General features: G+C 49.4%; 1 protein-coding gene across 24 annotated transcripts in view; it reads left to right on the top strand.

Moving 5' to 3' along the window:
* Positions 1-20,959, top strand: part of SLC2A9 (solute carrier family 2 member 9) — a 255,791-nt gene that overhangs the window by 45,857 nt on the left and 188,975 nt on the right. For 2 of the 24 annotated variants that reach the window (XM_026514408.4, XM_057309913.1), the window contains one exon: positions 10,744-10,926. The exons of 18 other annotated variants lie outside the window; for them this stretch is intronic. Coding sequence is in view for 2 of the 6 variants with exons in the window: in XM_044389726.3 (XP_044245661.2) it covers positions 17,793-17,999 (207 nt within the window). In the remaining 4 variants the exon portion in view is untranslated. Of the gene's footprint in view, positions 1-10,743; positions 10,927-11,078; positions 18,000-19,070; positions 19,175-20,959 lie in introns of those variants that run through there. 4 more of the 24 variants (XR_007187921.2, XM_044389726.3, XM_044389723.3 and 1 more) reach the window with 3 other exon arrangements.

The following is a 20,959-nucleotide window of genomic DNA, read 5'->3' as shown; positions in this document are numbered from 1 at the left end:
TATATAGGTAATCAAATACACTGCTCTTGTTTCTATCTTGAACAAACTGTTACCTGTTAGATTAATTAAGAATAAGAAAAAAGCGGTACCTGGATGGCTCAGTTGGTTAAGCATCTGACTCTTGGTTTTGGCTCAGGTTGTGGTCTCTGGATCGTGAGCTCCAGCCCTGCATCAGGCTCTGTGCTCTGAATGGAGTCTCCTTGAGATTCTCTCTCCCTCTCCCTCTGCCCCTCCCGTCCTCAAGTACATAAATACATCTTTTCAGAAGTAAGAAAAAAGTTTCCCTTTCCCTTTTCCTTATTCATTCTCCTATGCTCTTCTCTTTATGGAATTCTGAGTTTCCGAGCAATATCAGGTTCCTTCTCCCTGACACACTACTTTTGATGTTTTTTAAGGCAGATCTCCTGGCAACAAATTCCCTCAGCGTTTCTCTGGAAAAAGTCTCGACTTCTCATTCACTTTCAAAGGGTAATTTTGCGGCGGACAGAATTCTAGGTTGGTGGGTCGGTTTTTTCTCTCAGCATCTGGAGCAGTTTATTCACTCTCTCCTTTCACGGTTTCTGAGAAGGTGGGTGTGATTTTTATCTTTTGTCCACTGTAGGCACGTTTTCACCTGGCTTCTTTTGAGAGGTTTTTTTTTTCCTTTAATTTTCTAAGTTTGAATATGATATGCCTGAGTTTAAGTTTGTTTTTTTTTTTTTTAGCATTTATACTGTTGGGTGTTTTCTGAGCTTCCTGGATCTGTGGTTTATTTAGTGTCTGACATTAATTTGAGGAAATTCTCCATCATTATTGCCTCAAATATTTCCTCTTTTCCCACCTCTGCCCCTTCTTCTGGGTGTTCCCACCGTGTGTATATTATACCTTTTATAGTTCTCCCACAGTTCTTGCATATTCTGTTCTGTTTTTTTTTTTCAGTCTTTTTTCTCTTTGTTTTTTGGTCCATTTTTTAATTTCTGTTATAGTGTTTTTTTTGTTTTTTTTAAAAGATTTTATTTATTTATGAGGGGGGGAACAGGGACAAGCAGACTCTGCACTGAGTGTGAAGCCTGATGCAGGGCTTGATCTCATGACCCTGAGATCATGACCTGAGGCAAAACCAAGAGTCAGACGCTTAACCGACTGAGCCACCCAGGTGCCCCTTCTGATACAGTGTTTTTGATCTCTACCATTTCTTTTTGGTTCTTTCATAGAATAGCCATCTCTGTGCTTACATTGTTCATCTGTTCTTTCATGCTGTCTACTTTTCCAGTTTAGCCTTGAACATATGAACCAATTAAAAAAATTCCTGGTCTGATAAGTCCAACATTCCTGTTGTATCTGACTCTGGCTCTGATGCTTGCTTACTCTCTTCAAACTGATTTTTACCTTTTAGTATGTCTTGTAATTTTTTTGAAAGATGGAATGATGTACTGGGCGAAAGGAACTGCAGCAAACAGAGCTTTAGTAATATAAGGCATGGAGGGAGAAGAAACATGCTCCGGTCTTATGATAAGGTCTCCGTCTTTTGGTCAGCTGGTAACCCTGGACCATGAACTTCACCAGTGCCTCTCAGGTCCTGCTCACTCCCTCCTTAGGTGGGATAGAATGGCTGGAGGGGGCTGAAGACTGGTATTTCTTTTGACCCCTGTGGATAGCTAGAGGAAGCTGGAGTTGGGTATTTCCCTTTACCCAGGTAGGGTTAGGTTTTGATAAAATTCCAGTAGGTAGGTTAAGCTCGGGTAAAATTACTTCTCCTGGGGGTAGGCCTTGCAAAGAACAGCATGCTTTGTTGTATTTCAGGATGGTTCTTTTCCTCGCCCCTGCTGGAAATGTGAGGGGATTTGTCTTGGGTGTTCACTGGGAGGATCTCGTCGAGCTCATGGTGGTAAAACTCACAAAATTATGTTGCAGGGGCTTTGCAGGGCTCCAAACCCCTGGAGTTTGTAACTCTGAGCCACGTCCACATGGGGCCTCCAGCAATTCGTCAGTCCCAGTGTGGGTTTTCCTACCCTAGCACTGCCTCCTGCAGAAGTTTCTGCTGTGGGTTTTTGCTCTGGTACGTTCTGATTCTCTGCATCTGCCTGTCTCTCTCTTCAATTTTCAGGGAAATGGTTTGCCCTATGACCTCATCTCTCTGATTGATCTGAGAGTTGTTGATTTTTCAGTTCATTCAGCTTTTTCCTTGTTAGGGCAGAGTAGCAACTTCCAAGATTTTTACATGCTGGACTAGAAACCAGAAGTCTCATTTAACAAATATTTACTGAGGGCCTCCCAGGTGTTTAATGTTGGGAATCAGGGAAGGCAACATGGCGTCTGAGCTGAGTCATGAGAGGTGGGTAGGATTTCCATGGGCATCAGGGGGGAGGCAGAGAGCTGACGCATATCCAAAGGCCTGGCCATGCCGACATGCTGACATGTTGGGAATAGTTAGTAGAGGTGCGATGTGCTGGTAGGCAGGGCAGATCGGGGGATGGGATGGAACAAGAGGTGGAAAAGCAGGGGGGAGCCAGGAGCAAAGGACCTCAAATCTTAACCCACAGATTGAGATTTAGTCTATGGGCACTGGGGAGCCATGACAGGTTCATGAGGGAGGGGAGATATGACTTGTCTTTTAGAAAAAAAACAACTTCATTGTCAGCGGGAAGAACAGAAGGGTCCAGACCTTGGAGGTATTTAATGGGAGAGATGATGAGCTGAGTGGAGAAGGTTTGATAAACCGTCCTTCTAAGTCAGTAGAGGAGGAGATTTCTGAAGATCTACACATGGTCAGGGTGACTTTCCCATTCCATAATATTCATAATACATTTTATGACAACCTCAGTAACAACACACACGAAAAGGTCACATGTTAGGTGCCAGCCCTTCCTTCAAGCACTTTCCATGCATTTGCACCGTGCATCCCCATGACGACCCTATGAGGTGTGTTCCATCATTATCCCATTTTATAGATGAGGAAACTGAGGCATACTGTTAACTGACTTGGCTTGCCCATGGCCCACAATAAGTGGGTGCCAGAGTACGACCCTGGCCAGTCTGGCTTCAGGGCTCATCTTTTCGGGCATTGCCAGTGTCCAGTTTTACATAAAAACTTAGGGTTTCTTGTTCGTTGGACACGTTTTTAATCAGGTCCTTTTCTGTGCCAACCAGATTCCCACCATGAGATGCCTTGTTTGGAATGTTGTGGCTTTGCTTTTGTGCATGCCCAGCGAGCTGTTCAGTCATTGTGACAGGGTGAGGCATTTTCAGCCTGGTGTCCTCAGGCTTTGCGGACCGTGGCTCATTATATACATTTTAGAGGGGCCAAGAGAGCCCTGAATGCAGTGCCCAGCCTGCCTAGATACCGGGGGCTGGGAAGGGTCACCCCTAACTGCCTCCCAAGCTCTACTCTCCACCATCAAGGGGGAACAGAGTTGGTCACCAGCCCGTCGTCTCTGCAGCAGTGTAGACGTCTCCTAGATGTACAAGCGTATCCGTCTGCTCAGGCTGCCGTAACAAGCCATCACAGACTGGGAAGCTCCAACAACGGACATCTATTTCTTGTGGGTATGGAGGTTGGAGCTCTTCGGTAAGGGTGCTGGCACGGTTGATTCCTGGTGAGAGCCCTCCTCCTGGCTCCCAGATGGCCACCTTCTCGCTGTGCCCCCATGTGGCAGAGACAGGAAGCAAGCAAGCTCTCTGATGTCTCTTCTAATAAAGGCACTAACCCCACCATGAAGGCCCCCTCCTTAGGGCTTCATCCGACCCTGATCACCTCCCCAAAGCTCCAGCTCCAGACACATTCACGCTGCGGGTTAGAGCTTCAACATATGAATTTGGGGAGATTACCATTCAGTCCATAGCAGTTAGTTACTGACGTTTCATACCCACGTCATGGGAACAGAGGCTTAGAGTTTAAGCAACTTGCCCAAGGTCACACAGCTAGGAGGTGGCAGAGCTGGGATTCGCACTCAAATCCATCTGAATCTGAGACCCAGGCTGTTTTTGACCCCTTCACTGTCCACCAGTCCCTAGAAGTCCAGCAATGGGGGAGCCTCGGGCTGGTAAACTAAGGCAAAGGAGGATTATGGGGAAGGCCAAGAGGACCCACAAGGAGCCCAGTGGGCTGTTTACCTGTGACACCTGCCACCTGAATGGCTGTGTGGGCTTTACTTATGGCAACTCTGGAGTTTTGGGGACCAGTTCTGATGGTATTGGGGTGGTGTCACCACTAAGGACCACAAGTACCTGAATCCTGCCCTTGACCCCTACTTCCCAGGGGCTTTCCTCAGAGGGGGCTCTACACCCGACCAGCGAGAACCAGAAGAGAAGTAAGGGGCTGCTTTCGTATTGGCCAGGCCAGCCTCCAAGCCCTCCCCTCCCCCTTCTCACAGGGTCTTGGGGTCAGGAATCCCCTTTTGTGTTCTGTCCGAAGGTGGGCCACAGGTCCTACCTAACATTTCATGTCTCCATCATGTTGCTACTCAAATGCAGAGAAGGTAGGCAGTAAATCCCCCAGCACCACGTTCACCTTGCCTGTGTCATGTCGTTAGGTCTTGGGGGTGGCTAGGTGAAAGGACACATGTCCTTGTCCTCAAAACCAGCAGCAGTGACAAGATGTGCTGCACAGAGATATGAACCCAGGGCCAGGGAAGGACATTATTCTATCTGGGGATGGCAGGGGGCCAAGCCACAGCTTGAGGGAGAGTACAGGGCTTTCTGGGAAAGGTGACGAGCTGGGGTGCTGGACGGCAGGCTCTCAGGGGTGGATGGGGAGGAGGCTGGGAAGGGGGCCAGGGCCAGCCCAAGGAGGGATGCAGGGGCTGGAACAGGAGCACAAGCTAGCACTGCCCAGCCTTTGACCGCCAGAGCAGGGCTGAGGCTGGGAGGCCCTCCCAGGATGGGAACCACCCCAACCAGGAGACCCTAGGCCCTGGACACAAGCACTTCTGCAGGGGACCAGTGACAAACCCCTGATGAGTGGCCATTGGAACAAAGGAGGTCTGGTGGAGGAGCTCAGCCCATGTCCATGGATCACTTGACACTCTCTGCCTTTTGCAGTGGGCATGGGGAGGAGTGAGTGGGCAGCCTCAGGGTCCAAGAGCCCAGAATGAGGAGGACAGAGACCCCAGGGAGTGTGACTTAATGCGAGCGGGAAGGGCCCACGCCTAGGGGTATATTTTGTGTGGGAGCCCATCTTCATCAGGGCTCTGGCGTTGTGAAAGGAGAAAGTGATCCTCTCTTGCATGAGATGCAGATGTTGGGGGGGGGTCTGCCCGCAGAGATGGCAGACAGAGCCTGCCGCGGGGGGCGCTGATGCAAATAAGTCCCAATGGGGACACTGGCCCACATGAAGGGACACTGGCTTAGCAATGACACAGGGCTGCCAACCCACTTTGTCTCCTCAGTGGTGGGACAATTGGAGTGCAGGTGGTGGTCAGGGGGAGCTCAGAGGGACTGCAGGCCATGGCTGTTTACCACCGGGGAAGGCAGAATTCCACGACTTGAATAACACACATGGTATCAGACCTTGGCTCTGGCCGCTGCCCAGCCACAGCCGCACAAATGCTCGCTGCTTCTCTCCCCCCAGATATTGGAAACCTTCTGGAATGCTGACAATGGAAACGATTCCCACCCATGAGCACTGACTATGCCTGTCCGTGTTAGGGACATTTTGCAGGGTGTCAGAATTCATTCTCGTTACAATCCTGCAAGGGCGCCCTAACTAACTCCCCTTTCATAGATGAGGAAACTGAGGCCGAGGAAGGTTAATGTATCCAAGTTCCTGGGGGAGGTTGGGGAGCCCTTTAACCCTCCCACTCCCTAAATTCCCATTGGTTTCCCCTCAAAACAGTCCCTCTCGATGAATGTACATCGTGTCCATGTCCCATTTGGAAGAGAACGCCCATGTGCCTTATGCATCCATGAGGGTCCTTGGCCAGCTTTGGACAGTGAGATATGAGCAGAAGTGAATATAAGCCACCTGAGGCCTAGCCCTGGAAGACATTCCAGAAGGTTCCTCAGTTCTTTCTTCCCCCAGATGGCATAGGTACAGGATGGCAGAGAGCCGTCTGGCACTTAGATAAGCTACACAGAAGTCTTTCCTGTCTTCAGCCACTGAGGCCTCAGAGTTTCCGTGCTGTGGCGGCGTGTCGATCGCCATGACTGACTCCCCCAGCAGCTGCCCTTCAAGACAATCTAGCTTGGCCCACTGCGGGGTCTTCTGATTTGTTTTCCTGTTTCCACAGTGGCTCCTACGATTTATTCTCAACCCCCAGAGGGATCCTTCATAAACCGAGGCAGAGCATATGTGCCCGAGCTTGCAACCTTCCAGAACCACCCAGCACACCTAACAGCCACCCCAGAAGGCTGCGGCCTACACGCCCAGGGCTCTGGTGCCTGTGAACACTGTGCCCTCCCTGCTGGCACGTTTCGCTCGCTTCCTCTGCTCATCCACACGCCCCGCAGCCCCCACTGTTGAGCCTCAAACACACATGCACCTTGGTACTCAGCACCTCTGCATCTGCCGTTCCCTTTGCTAGAATGCTTTTCCCCACATAGCCCTATGTTCTCTCCTTTGCTGACTTCCGGCCTCTGTTCAAATGTCCCCTTCTCAGAGATGTCTTCCCCGACCGGCCCATCCGAAACGGCACTTCTCCATCCTTCTCTAGCCCCGACTCTCATTTATTTCTCTTTGTAGTATTTCACCCTGCCCGAAATATGATATATTTATTTGCTTCTTGCCTATCCTTCCCTTTAATTTAGAATTTAAGCCCCGTGGAGACGTAGTCTTCACCCTAGCAAAGGGTCTGGCATGCAGTCAACCTTTATAATGAATATCTGCTGAGCAATGAGGAAATGTACACATTTAAGATTTTTTAAAAGTTCTTTATGTGTAAATGCAGTTCCAAGACAAGTCCCCTGGACTTCCTCACCCTCAACCAAATTGCCAAAATTTGCGTAAAAATCCCAGTGCTGCCTTGGCCCCATTCACACAGTCGGGGACGTGAACTCTGGTCTGTCTCCTTCTAAACTTTATCTTCTTTCCGCTCCACCAGGCTGATCTGCTGGAGCTTGTGCAGACTTTTGGCTCAGCAGGCTGCAAGGTCTTTGTCCCAACTACTCAGTTCTGTCTCTGTAGTGAAAGCAGCATGAGACCATAAATAAATGAATGGGCAAGGCTGTGTTCCAGTAAAACTTTATTCACCGAAACAGGCAGAGGGCCAGATTTAGCCAACTGGGCCATTGTTTGCTAACCTCTGTGCTTGAGGTTCTAGGAAAGGAGTGAGGCTCCTGTAGATGCTGGGATCATTAGGACCTCAGAGAGCTGGCTGCCTCTATGAACAATTAACCCGTGAGTGGTGAATTTTCCCGCAGATGTTATGTTTCTTGATATTTTTTTCTTGTGTCCATTTATTGCTACATGTCTAGGCCTTTGTCTTTTCTCTTTCCAATGACTAATTCTAATTGGCATTGTTGTATCTGTCCATCTATCCATCCATCCATCCATCCATCCATCCATCCATCCATCCACTTCTCTTTGTTCTCTACTTATCTGTCTCCTATCTGTCTTATCTATCTATCTAGCTAGCTAGCTATCATCTATCTATCATCTACCTACCTATCTAAACTGTTCTGATCCCTTTGTAAAAGGCTGTGCATAATCCAGGGCTAATTTACACGCCAAGCAAATGTAACGTGATGCCTGAAATTTTCAAGCAGTCATGCATGCAGGCTGAAGATGCCCATCTGAAACCTGGCAAATGGCCTCAGATTTGTGCCATTTTAAGCCTTGACCTTTAGCAGGAGAACACTGCTTGCTTGAGGCCTGTTTCATTAGTACCGCTACAATGGTCTGGGGCTGCCAGAGTTGTGGTGGGAGATTTCCCCTTGGTGCCTGAGAGCGCCCAGTGTCTGGCTTCCACCCGAGAGCCCACTGAAGGCTGAATGGGGGTGTCAGAGGCAGGATGAGGGTTTCTGGGTTCCTGGGGTTGTTGCTGGGAGCCAAGGTGGTTGCCCATACTTGGGAAGGCAGAGCTGCTGTGTCTTGGGTGAGGTCAACCCACAGCATGAGTCCACATTCCTCTTGCTCATGGGTACTGTCCTGAGAGCCTACAGAAGGTTCTGGAAGCAGTATTTAAAGAAATGCAAGGTTTGAGCCTGAATGGACATTATAGAGCCCAGGCTCTAGTCCCAAGAGGTCCCACAAAGAGGAGGGTGGAACCAAAGGGCATGGGGCTCAGGGGCAGCCAAACCAGGAGCATCTGGTGGAGAGGGGGGCCAACAGGATGAGCCCACAGGCACATGCAAGGGGCCTGAGAGCGTGGCCAGCCTCGAACTGGATGACCACTGGGGTGGACATTAAGAGAGTCGCCAAGAAGGACCCATGTTGAGCTAAATGAGTGTGTTGGCTAGGAACCATGGTTAACAGTGGAAATGAGAAAGCAAACAGGGACTGCTGGGGCTGGGAGAACAGACGGGAAGGTGGGCAGGAGGGACACTTAAAGGCAGATTCCAAGGACGCAGAGTGAACACCTGGCACCCATTTGCTCATCCCTGGCCTATAGTTCAGGCAAGTGCTTGGAGGAATAGCAAAAGCACAGCAGACAGGATTCTACAGGGCTGAGTGTCATTCCACATAATCTCGGTCGTTGTCTTTCCCCGGTGCGCAGGGGAGCTGCTGGTGCAAAGGTTTGTGGATGACTTCAGATGCCGACTTCCCAGAGGTAGGCCAAGTTCGAAGTTAAGAGCACAGTTCTCTAAAGACTGCCCTCACGTCAGATACCAGCTGTAAGCTCGACGATCCCAGAGCCGTCCCATACTTCTTGCAAACTGGGGAGTTCTCACTACTCTCTGTTTTGATAAGTTGCTGGAACAGCGCACAGTGCTCGGGACAGCTGTAACAACTACAGTTTTATTATAGCAAAAGGATACAAAGAGGAGACATGTAGGGTGAGGTCTGGGGGTTTGAAACACTAAGCTTCTGGTCTTTTCTCTGCAGAGGTAGGATGCATGACCCCCCCAGTGGATGGATGTGTAACAGGACGCACAGAGTACTGTCCCCCATGGACACACACCCAAGCCTCTGGGTCCAGAGTCATTACTAGGGTTTCCTTACGTAGGCATGACTGATTGACTCAATCCCCAGACCCCCTTCCCTTCTTGGAGGTAGGGCTGATATCACCTGGTGTGAAGCCCCAAGCCTCATTGGTCTTTCCGATGGGGTCAGGCCCTCACCTGAGTTATCTCATTTGCATAAATTTCCAGGTGGGGGCTGATCAGACCCACCGCGAAAAACAAAGACACTCCTGTCACTCAGGAAATCCCAAGCATTTAGAGGCTATTTTCCAAGCACAAGGACAAAGGCCAGCCAAATTCTTAATTATCCAACTGTATACATGTGATGTATGTCCTTACACATGTATGTTCTCAACATAAAAGTACTCAGAGACGTTTGTTAAATGAATTAGTAAATGAGAGCAAGAAGGAGTGAGAAAGGAAGAACGTAAACGAGAACTTTGGGCTCTTAACTACCCCACTCCCACGCCTTGTCAATTAGGACTTGATTGAATGGTTTGGCTTTTATAACTAATTACTCACCATTCCATTGATTTGAGTTGTTGACGTTTGGCCTTCTCTTGGGACAGGAGACAGAGTTTGACCCCCCTGGTGTCAGTACAGTAGCCCCCCCCTTATCCATGGTCCCACTTTCTGTGCTGTCAGTTGCCCTCGATCAGCATGTCCTGGAAGCAGATATCTTCCTCCCGACATATCTTCGAAGGTCAGGAGGGGCCTGACGCTACGTCACAGTGCCCCTGTCGCTCCCCACACCTCATCTCCTCACCCAGGCCTTTTACCATCTCACGTCGACACAAGAAAGAGAAATGCGAGTACAGTACAGTAAGGCATTTTGAGAGAGAGCGAGGCTGCATTCACATAACTTTAATTACCGTGTATTGTTATAATTGTCCTACCTCGTTACTGTTATTGTTAATCTCTTACCGTGCTTGAAACAGAAGTTAAACTTCATCATAGGTATGGGTACGTAGATGGTAAGAAAAAACATAACAGCTCTAGGGTTCAGTACTGTGTGCGATTACAGGCATCCGCTGGGCGTCTTGGAACGCAAGCCTGGTGGATGGGGGGGGCTCCTGTGTTTAAGCCAAGGGCTTCAGCAGAACACTTAATTTGACTCCCCATGAGTTCCCAGCAGAAATGGTATATTTCATCCTTTCCCTCTCCCCTAAGGGCAGGTAAACAAGCGGGATAAAGAAAAAAATCATCTCTCTGCAAGAGCAGAGCTGCCCCAATTAGCTGCAAAAACATTAGATGCCAGTCAGAGGAATGATTCTAGTGAACCAGCAGACAGAGCACCCGGAAGCAAGTTCTGGTCCTTCAATTAATTCCACCCCGTGCTGCTGTTTTAGTGACTGTTCTGGGAGACGCGGCACTGGAAGGGAAGCAGAGACATGGGGCAGGGCACCTCCGTGTGGCCCTAGGCCTGCTCTCGGGGAACCTGGAAGGGCGTGATGAGCATGGATCATGTCAAAGACATGGGTGCTGGACGGGCTGACGGGGGTGCAGTGGGGCTCAGCATCTTGGCAGGAGACAGCTGAGGTTACAGGAGAAACCTGTGCATCTTGTCATTACAGGAACAACTGGCAATTAATTTTGATGAAGCGGGTATCACTGGTTAATTTCAGCGTGGAACAAGACTGCCTTTGATTTGTAAATCTTTTTTTTTTTTTTTAGATTTATTTATTTATTTATTTTTTTACTTGACAGAGAGAGAGAGACAGCAAGAGAGGGAACACAAGCAGGGGGAGTGGGAGAGGAAGAAGCAGGCTTCCCGCTGAGCAGGGAGCCCGATGCGGGGCTCAATCCCAGGACCCTGGGATCACGCCCTGAGCCGAAGGAAGACGCTTAACAACTGAGCCACCCAGGCGCCCCTGATTCGTAAATCTTAAGGTCATTCTCTTTTGTGTTTTTTTTTTCTTTCTTCTCTCTCTCTCTTTTTCCCCTCCCACCTTGTCTCAGTAGTTATAAGCCAAACAGGCTTCTATTAGCAAAAGCAAACAGCACAAATTTAATAATTTTGTAATAAAATACTGCTATGAGTTGCTTTCTGCATTTCTCATTTGTGCAGCAGCTCAAACCCAGACACTGAGATAATAATCCCACTGCACCAACGACGGGGCCTGAAGGAGGGGGACTGAGGAGCTGGCCCAAGGCCGCTCCGCTCACAGGTGGTAGCCTCTGTCTGAAGAAGACAGTCACAAGCTCAGCCCCGCCCAGAAGCCATTTTTAAGACTTTTTCTAAATCTACTCTGTTTTCCAAAGAGCATCCAAATCTGCTGTTTTAGATTTTTTTTTTTTGGCTTAATATTTACATTGTAAGCATTTTTCCATGTTCTTGAAAATCCCCTATCGGCAGGATCTCGGTTAGCGTATGCTGCGGCGTCATGTGGCCGTCCCATGTACCTGATGTGGGTCTCTTCGATGATTCCCGATTTTCCTCTAGTGTGAGACACTGTCACATTGTTTAAACTGGGAGTTGTGAGTCATGGTTTCGTTTGATTGGTTTGGTTTGATTGGGATTGAATAGGGGCTGGCAGAGCTGCTGGCTGACAGGAGGAGGGAACTTTCCAGGCCTGGGGCTATTGGTGTCTGTGTGTTCTAGACCATGGTGCCACCCGGGGCTGCTCCATCCTCTCAGGTCCCCAGGTGACTGGAGCTCAGAAGCCTGCCGCTTTGACTCAGACTTTTCCTGTTTTGTAAAGATTCTCTGGGGAAGATGCCTTTGTTGAACCTAATAGAGAAGGGACCACGGCCCCATCAAGGGTTTGTGGAAGCTCTGTGTCGAGGGCTGGGGACAGTGGTTGCTGCAGCCAGACAGAGGGGACAGAGGATAGGTTAGCCCAGCAAGACATGCGGTCCGGAAAACTTGGAGGGGCGTGTCAACACCGGTGTGAGCAAACCCCACTAGTAAAACTAGAAACATTCTGTTTCCGACCCATCGGAGAGAGACACTGCGATTTCCTGAGGGCCACCTGCATGCCGGACATCATGCGAGGGGCTACACGCCTTCATGTAATCCTTCCAGTGGTCCTATCTGCAGGCCGGGTGTTTTATTCCATTTCTATAAAAAAATTATTCCAGAACCTGTGCTCAAAACCATCACCCTGAACCTGGATTGGATCAGAGGCCCTACGAGAGCCGCTGATGCCGCAAGACTGAGTTTTAGAAGCCATAAGCAATTTGAACAATAATGAAAACTCTCATCATGTTTATTCCAGCCAACTGGAGGACCTACAGGAAGGAGTGGGAAGTGTTATTTCAGAGTAGCTGACAGATGTGTCCGTGTGAATGCACTGACTCCCTGCAAACACAGCTATGCAATCTCTCAAAAGAATGTTCTAGCAGAAGAGAGGACCAGGATTAATTTTCTTTGAATAAGAAAGATATTTGGGAGTGCACACTCTCTCATGCTCCTGCCTGGGGCCAGATAGAAAATGAAACTTTCTTTCTCATTTCCTACATAATTAAACTCAAAGGATCCACCCCTCCCATTGCAAAAGTGGTTGGCGGGAGAACCCAGAAAGCTCTGGAAGTCTTACTAGCCTGACTATGGCTTGCAATGGATGCGTCCTCTTTCTTCGGGTTCAGTTTTCACTCTGGAAGCCAGCTGTGGGAGCAGAATATACGCTGGCGTCTCAAGTACAGAAGCCTCTTTCTCACCCAGTCAGTTCGCTGAACTCCTCCAGGAGACTCACACGGCGGGGAGAAAAACGCCACCACGAACGTGCAGACTAAACATCAAGCCAAGTCAGAACAGGACCCGGATGCTGTCCTTAGGGCTGGGAGCTGTGTCAGGTCCCCAGGACCACCCCCGGGCTTGATAATTCATTAGGAGGACTCAGCCTGCCAGGACTCACTCCTCTCCACGCAGGGCTGGGATTTACTCCAGGGAAGAGATTCAAAGCCAAATCAGCCACAGGAAAAGGCGCACGGACAAAGTCCAGGAGAAGCCAGGAACAAGCTTCCAGAGTCCTCACCCAGTGAAGGCACTTCATTAGTCGTCCAGCAACGAGTGTGACCACACATGTGGAAGGCTGCCCACTGGGGAAGCTCACCAGACACTGAGGTCAGGGTTTTTATTAGGGGCTGGTCCCCAAGGCACCCTCTGCTCCACACACACACAGCTTCCGACTCCCAGGAACAAAGCAGGTGTTTGGCAGAAACCAGACTCTGCATAGTCCAGGCTCTGTGAGCCATTTTTATGATTTCCGGGGATGGTGGGAGTCCTCCCGAAATCCAAGTTCCCGACACCAGCCTACAGCCGACCTTGCCTGCAGACCCTTCAGAGGAGAGCGGCCTCCGGCCAGATACGTTCACTTTTTCTGCCCAGGAGGCCTGACCTCTGCTAGTTGGGTGACATCAGGCGGCACTGTGGGCTTGGGGAATTTTGTCCTCGTGTGGTCCTTATTTCAAGGAGCCTGGTTTTGGCGGTGGGCACTTTTGTAAGGACGTCATACCGTTTTCCTGACTCTGCCGGTGTGTTCAGTGGTGTGGACCGTCCTTACAAATCTCTGAAAGAGTTATGGGCACTGCCCTGCTCGATGATGCAATGCAAAAGGTGCTATTTATGTGTGTTTGTATAGCCCTCCTCAGAATATTTTCAGGTGAATTCATGACAGGCTCCGTGTGAATCGGTAAGGAACATTAATATTGTAAAGCAGGCTACAAGGTATTTTGCCTCCCGTTGTCTGGCAATTTCCTGCCGTCATTTGGAGATGTTCTAAGCTGGTCTGCCTGGCCGGGAATTGTGTGCTTTCAATTTGTTGCCAGAAGCGTGGCCTCTGAGTTGTTGGCTGGGGAGTTGGTGGTAAATTATTCATGGCATTCATAGGCCTGAGAAATAAACAAATCCAGGCCCTTTATTTTACAGATCAGAAATAATGGTCTCAACACCACCAGCCATCACCCGCACTTCTGATTCCGACTGTGTGCTTCGTGTAGACCCAGCTCTGTGCTTCGTATCCATTCTCGTGTTAAACCCTCAGGGGAACTCTTCAAGGAGGGAAACGATTTAACCGATCAGGGATCTGAGGCACAGAGAGGTTAAGTCACTTACTCAAGGGTGCCCAGCAGAGAGGTGACAGAGCCGGATCCAGTGGATTCCGGGGCCCTTCACCACTCAGAAGCCTGCTCTCAGAGGCGGAGCCACCGGCTGGACGTCACAGAGGACTCAGGAGTGCTCTTCGTGCCGTCTGCTTAGCTTTAACCACGTAAACTCTTATTTATGTCTTTGCAGCTTAGGCTTAAGTCAGTATCACCATAATATAAACACTCTGGGATGAGTTCATGAAAAAATTCTCTGCGACTCACCCTCCCTTGCCAGCCGCAGGCTCTTCTGGGCTGGGCTGGCCCCCTCCAGTCTAACTTACTGAAACACACTGCGTCGCCAGACTCCCGATTCCACGCTCAGTTCCTCCAGCCGCTCCACGATTATGTGTAGACGCCTCTGGCTGACAGTCAAGGCCAGTTATGACCAGTCTCTGGGCCTTTGAGGATTCTGTTCCCTTGTTGACACCGTCCCACCCAAGCCTACCCCCACCTGCCCTTCTTGCTCCCCTGATCTGGTGAGCACGGCATGGCCTGGTGTCCACAGCCTTTCTCAGCTTCCTTCCTGCCCATCACTGCGCTCGCTTCCACTCCCTGTTATAACTGTGAGTCCTGGGCCCCTGGTGGTTAGGAAGCAGGGGTGCAGAGCCAGAAAGAAAGACACGAATGGGCCTCTTGGAAAGAGACCCAATGGAAAAGGGCAATGTGGAATCCATGAATGAGATGGCCCAAATCAGGCCTAGAGATTAGCTAGCAAGTAAGCTTAAAACTATATTTTATTGCAGAATACTTTTTCAAATGGAGTCTTACAAGTTTCCCAAAACAGAAAAGGAAACTAGCTGAAGGCTCATATCTCCTACTTACCCTTTATGACTCTGCTGAAATCTTCCCTCTTTCTTAAAGACTCGTGGCATAGTTATTGTCATGGTGAGGCCTTTGGAGTCAGGCGGATTGTCTTCAACTCCTAAATGTCAGTGGCTTAACACGGTGAAAGTTCATGTCTCGTCCATGCCACCATCGAGAGCAGATGAGCAGAGGCACTCTGCTTCATGGAGTCATTCAGGGACCCAGGCTCCTTCAGCTGAGTGGCTCCACCTTTCCTTAGGGCTTCGAGGTCTCTGCTGGTTATGCTGTGAATACTCAGACTATAAGGAAAGGGAGTGAGTGAGTGAGGAGAAGGCACACTAACTCTTAATCCCTCTGTGGAGGTGACACATGTCACTTCTGCTCATAGTCCTTTGGTGAGAAGTAGCCATATGACCGCACCCAGATGCAAGGCACTGAGAACTGTGGCCTGGCAGTGTGGCCAGGAAGAGGAGGACAGCCCAGACGTTGTGAACAGGGGTGCCGGGGATGGGGGGGCTCTGCAATTCCACTAGCTTTTGTATGGCTTTCAGATGTATTTCTCAACTCCAGAGTATTCTGCTCTTAATGAAACTTCACAGGATGGCTGCCAGGGTTAAACAAGATGAGGTGTACAGATGTCTGATATGTACTTAGCAGTCAACCATGTTCATCCTATGTCCCCTCTTCTCCCCTAATCCAGTCTCTCATTGTGCAGTGGAGGTACTGATATGATCACCTTTGTCTTCCATACTGAGCTGGAATAGAGTAGTGATTAAGAGATGGGCTCTGGAGTCCAACTACCTGGGTTTGAGTCCTGACCCTCCCACATGTCGATGTCGTGACCTTGGGAAAAGCCCCTTACGGCTGCATCCCTAAGGTTCTTCATCTGACCAAAGAGAAGTCAAAAAACAGGACCTGGGGCACCTGAGTGGCTCAGTCATTAAGTGTCTGCCTTAGGCTCAGGGCATAATCCCAGGGTTCTGGGATCAAGCCCCGCATGAGGCTCCCTGCTCTGCTGGGAGCCTGCTTCTTCCTCTCCCACTGCCCCTGCTTGTGTTCCCTCTCTCGCTGGCTGTTTCTCTCTCTGTCAAATAAATAAATAAACAAACAAATAAATAATAAATAAATAAATAAATAAATAAGTAACAAAAAACACAGGACCTATCTCATAGGGTTGTGGAGGGGATGGAATGAGTTCCTATGCATCCAGTTCTCAGGATACTGCATGGCATGTTGTAAATATGTGTAGGTTACCTATTTTTATCATTACATGATGACTGATGCAAAGCAGAAGCTCAATTTAAAACACAAACACTTAGTAAAGCACCTGTCCTGTACTATGCAGTACAAGTCAGCGTTCATATGTATCTGGTCCACAGATCTCAACTCAATGAATGTTTGTGTAATGAATTAGCAGAACCACCTTCATCACCTGGCTTCTACTATCACATAAGCCTTCATGCTGCCTTTCATCCAGGTCTTTGCTGTATTCGTCCCTGGAGAAGACAAACATTTAGTCATTAAAGCCATCACTTTGAAAGCAGCTTTCAGGACGGTTGAGAAATGTGTCTCTGCAGGGGGCATGGGCTTTGCTGCAAGTCTTCCCGCCTTCTCCAGCTCTCTGCAGGACCTTGCATCCATCCTCCGGCTTCCCCAAACTGAACTATGAGATCTCTGCAGGGATGCCCAAAGCAAAACCTCCGAGTGTGATATGAAAGCTACCCCCTTTCTCAGCAGGCTCCCGAATGCCTGGAAAGGAAGAGAAAATTTCCTCCCCAACAGCATCCTTCCAGTTTCTGCAAATCGATTCTAGGAAACTGGGCACTGCTGCAGGTGTAGTGCTGAGAGGCTCTCTAGAGTGGGTGTTAGCAAGGCTCCTTGCAAGGTGGCTGTAATTGTTTGGATCAGTGCGGGATTGCAGTAGAGACCAAGGTCACTTGTATGCGTGGGGGGTGGGGAGGCAGAGGGTGGCTCCTGCTTAATTGGGCAGCAGGAGAGGTGCCTGTCCAGTCCTGGGTACTCATTCCTTACACTAGCATCTCTGAGGGTCTTGACCCTGTGAATGCTCGGTGTCGCCCTCGGGGCCCTATACCCCTGTCTTCCCGAGGCCCCTCCAGCACCCCCCGCCCCCCGGCTTAGCAGTTCATCACACTCTTCCTCCCACTATGTTCTGTGCCTCTTGGTTGTCACTCTTGTACTTCAGGGCCCAGCAGAGTGTCTAGACCATAACAAAGACTTAATTGATACTTACTTTTATATCAATAAATGCCCCATTGTACATGGCTGCTTAACATTGCCACCTTGAGTGTGAAGTTCAGAGCCCGTAAAGAGGAGTTGCCCTTTAGTGCTCAGAAGTGAGGCTGAGCTCACACAACCCTCCCCTCCGCCACCTGTTAGCCACGTGACCGTGACCTTGGGCAAGTTGACAGCTCTCCGCTCCCTCATCTGTCAATGAGGCTTTCTGCCACCAGGGTTGTCGTGAGGCTGAACTAGGATAATTTCCGTGTTTTGGTAGAGTTTCAGCAGTTGGAAACAACAGCAATTTTGTCTGATTGAAGCTAAAAGAGTTGTTGACAAAATAGCGAGCAGCGAGCAGGATTGCTGGCAGGGCTGGTGAGCCGGGCTCCGAAGCTCTCCAGCCTGGGTGACGCCCCACCTCATGCCCAGGAGCCGTCACTGCCGGCTGGGGCTCGCCTGGCACAGGACACCGTGGCTCCCCCACTGCAGCCGCCAGCAAACCCAGTCGGGCCGGGTCGGGCCAGCGCTCCCTCCGCTGTGGGAGGAGTCCAAGCCCCGCCTCCCGCAGAGTCCGAGCCTCTGATTGGCTGAGCCTGAGTCACCTGGCCGCTCTCTAGCTGCAGGGGATGCTGGGAGAGCAGGCGTCTGGCGCCGTGGACCCGCGTAGTGAGGAGTGGACTGCGTGTCCTGCCAGGACCGTGGGGCAGGAAGCTCCCCCAGATGGGAAGGAGGCCCCTGATGCTGGGCAGCTGAAGGGTGACAGGCGGCCACAAAATGCACGGACACTAAGGGTCAGCGTTGATGTCCAGCCACTGCCAGCACGCAACTCCTTGGTAAGCTAGCTGAGCCATGGCGCCACGAGGGGGCTGGTGGCTGCACCGGCTTGGGTGGTCTAAGTGGTGACAAGTATTTTGGAGATAAGGCAGTGTGTCAGCCTCCTGGGGCTGCCCAAACAAGGAAACAACAGGAGTTTATGCTCTCCCAGCCCTGGAGACGAGAGGTGTGAGATCAGGGTCCTGGCAGGGTCAGTTCCTTCCAGGGCCTGTGAGGGATGGGTCTGTTCTAGGGTCCACTCCTTGGCTTGCAGGTGCCTGTCTCCACCCCGTGCCTCTTCACATTGTCTTCCCTTTACGCATGCCTCTGTGTCCACATCTCCCCTTTTTATAAGGATGCTAGTCATTTTGGACCAGGCCCACCCTAATGACCTCATTTTAACTTGATTACTTATGTAAAGAACCTGTCCCAAAATACCTCACGTTCTGAGGCACTGTGGGTTAGGATTCAACCTGTGAATTTTGAGGGAGTACACAGTTCAGCCCATAAAAATGCCCTGTGTCCAAATTTCCCCTTTTTATAAGATCACCAAGCAAATTGGGGTAGGGTCCTACCCTACCCCAGTATGACCTCATCTTAATTCATTATATCTGCAATGACCTTACTTCCAAATAGGGTCACATTCTGAGGTACTGGGAGTTAGGACTCCAGCATGTGAATTTGAGGGGGCGTCACAATTCAACCAATAACACAGGGATAAGTCAGCATGGCTTAGTTGAGGGGTATGGATCAAAGGCAAGCATTAAGGATGAATTCACATATTTTGATTGAGCAATAAGAGAATGGTGGCATGTTTAGTAAGGTGGAGAGAAGATAAAGAAATGGAATTAAGGGCCAGAGGTCCAGGTGACATTTCCTATCCCTTTCTTTAATGATTGGCTTAGTGAGGGGCCTATGCCGCAACCAGGACCGGTAGGATAGGTTGCTACAGGCTTCTGGAAAGATCTTAGCATCACGAGACCCTTGAGAGGCTAGGATTACTCTCTCTAGTCACACCTGAATGGGAAAGCATGTGGCCGAAAGGGTTTCTAGAAGTCATCCTGTACTTGTGGTTGGATGCAGCCTTTGGATGAGGTCAAAACTGTGGAGAGCAGAGTGAAGCCAAAGGAAGCCCCTGGATTCTTGGCCGTGGTACTGAGCCACCAGATCAACAGATTTGAAGCTCAGCACTCCTGTGAGTTCGCACTTGTGTAAGCTAATAAGGGTCCTTGTTGCTTAGCTGTTTTGAGTTTTGATATCTTGTGATGTGCAGCCAAGAGCATCCATAAGTGGTACAATGCACTATCCCCTGCCGTGGGCTGGATGATGTTTGAGGTCTGGGGGGCCATGTTTGTTTGTCTCTTGTCCAGCTCAGGTCTCAGTACTCAGGTCATGCTTGTTGAATGAATCAGTGGATGGTGAGTGTCGTGTGGAAACTTCATCATCTTTCAGAATAGCTGAAGTTGTTGGTAATATATATATTCCGGCCTTACTCCATCCTGTGAGTCAGATAGTTAGGAAGCCAAAGAATGAGAGAGAATGGGAAGAGAATGGATATCTTGTCGGGAGAGGATGCTACCTTGTCTCCCTGCATCTCCTGCCATCAGCCCATTTGCTTAGGCCAGAAACATGGCAGTCTTCCCTTAGGCATGTCTAACACCCTCCCTCCCCAGATCTGGAGCCAGTCACCCAGTTAGTCTTGTCCGTCCTACTCTCAAAACATATCTCAGATGCATCCCCTTCTCACTACTTTCACTGCTTGGTCCAGGCCACCGAGATCTTTGGACTGTTACATGGTGCCAGCTTCCTTGCTAGCTTCCGTCTAGTTCTCTTGCCACTCTGAAGCCAGACCAATCTGCTAAAAATGTAAACCACCATGTACTCCCCTTGCTTAAAACCCTCCAATTGTTTCCCATGCCAACTTCCCCCAAAAGCCCAAGTAAGAAGCAGACTCATTACCATGACCTCTGAGGTCCCGTGTGACCTCCCCTTCCTGCCCCTCCAACTCCATGTAGCCCTTTCTTCCCTTCCTTGTACCATTCCACCCCCACTGGCCTGCTCAATTCTGTGGACTCTGTAAGCTGTCTTCTGCCATGCCATTGTGGCACATGCTTTTCCCTCTGCCTGGAATACTTTCCCACCATTAAAAAAAAAGTTTTAGATTGGTGGAATGTATTAAAAAGAATATATAAGATACATACATATGCATTGCATACACACACATACACAGAGTTTAAAGAATGATTATAAATCTGGCACCCAGCTAAGAATAAGACTAAGAATAGAGGATGCTCCCATGTGCCCCACACGACCATTTCTTCCACCCCTCCCCAGAAGTAACCACTGACCTGACATTTGCAGTAATTCTTTGTTTTCCTTTGTAGTTTCACAATCTCTTTGTAATTTCCACCAAAACACTTATATTTGCATATTTTTGAATTTATATATGGCATCATTCTATATGTATTCTTTTGTTTCTGGCTTATTTTGTTCAATGCTATTTTGTGTGAGACTTTCTTATGTGTGTTTGCACGTCGCTGTAATTCATTCATGTCTGTGACTCTAGTGTTTCATATGGTGACTATTCCACAACTTATTTGTCCATTCTACTGTGGGTGGGCATCTGCGTTGTTTCCCATTTGGGGCTGTTATAAGCAACGCTACATGGAATTTTGGGTAGATATGTCCTAGAGCAGGTAGAAAGGAGTTTTCTAGAAATGGATTTGCTGGGCTGTAGGTTTGGGGCATCTTCAACTTTATGATGCCAGACTGTTTTCCAAGACGGTTGTACAGATTGAACACGGTGCGTGAGAGCGCACTGCTGATCACTACTTGGTCTTACCAGACCTGTTAGTTTTTAGCCTCCTGGGGATTGTGTGAGCTTCACCCAAGCACTGGGCACTACTCCAAACTCCAGCATGACCCTCACAACAGCCCTGAGACGTCAGTGTCATCATTCCCATTTTGCAGATGAGGAAGC

This window comes from Ursus arctos, unplaced genomic scaffold (assembly GCF_023065955.2).
Source record: "Ursus arctos isolate Adak ecotype North America unplaced genomic scaffold, UrsArc2.0 scaffold_9, whole genome shotgun sequence".
Classification (NCBI taxonomy): Eukaryota; Metazoa; Chordata; class Mammalia; order Carnivora; family Ursidae; genus Ursus; species Ursus arctos.
This window is presented reverse-complemented; position numbering and strand designations above follow the sequence as displayed.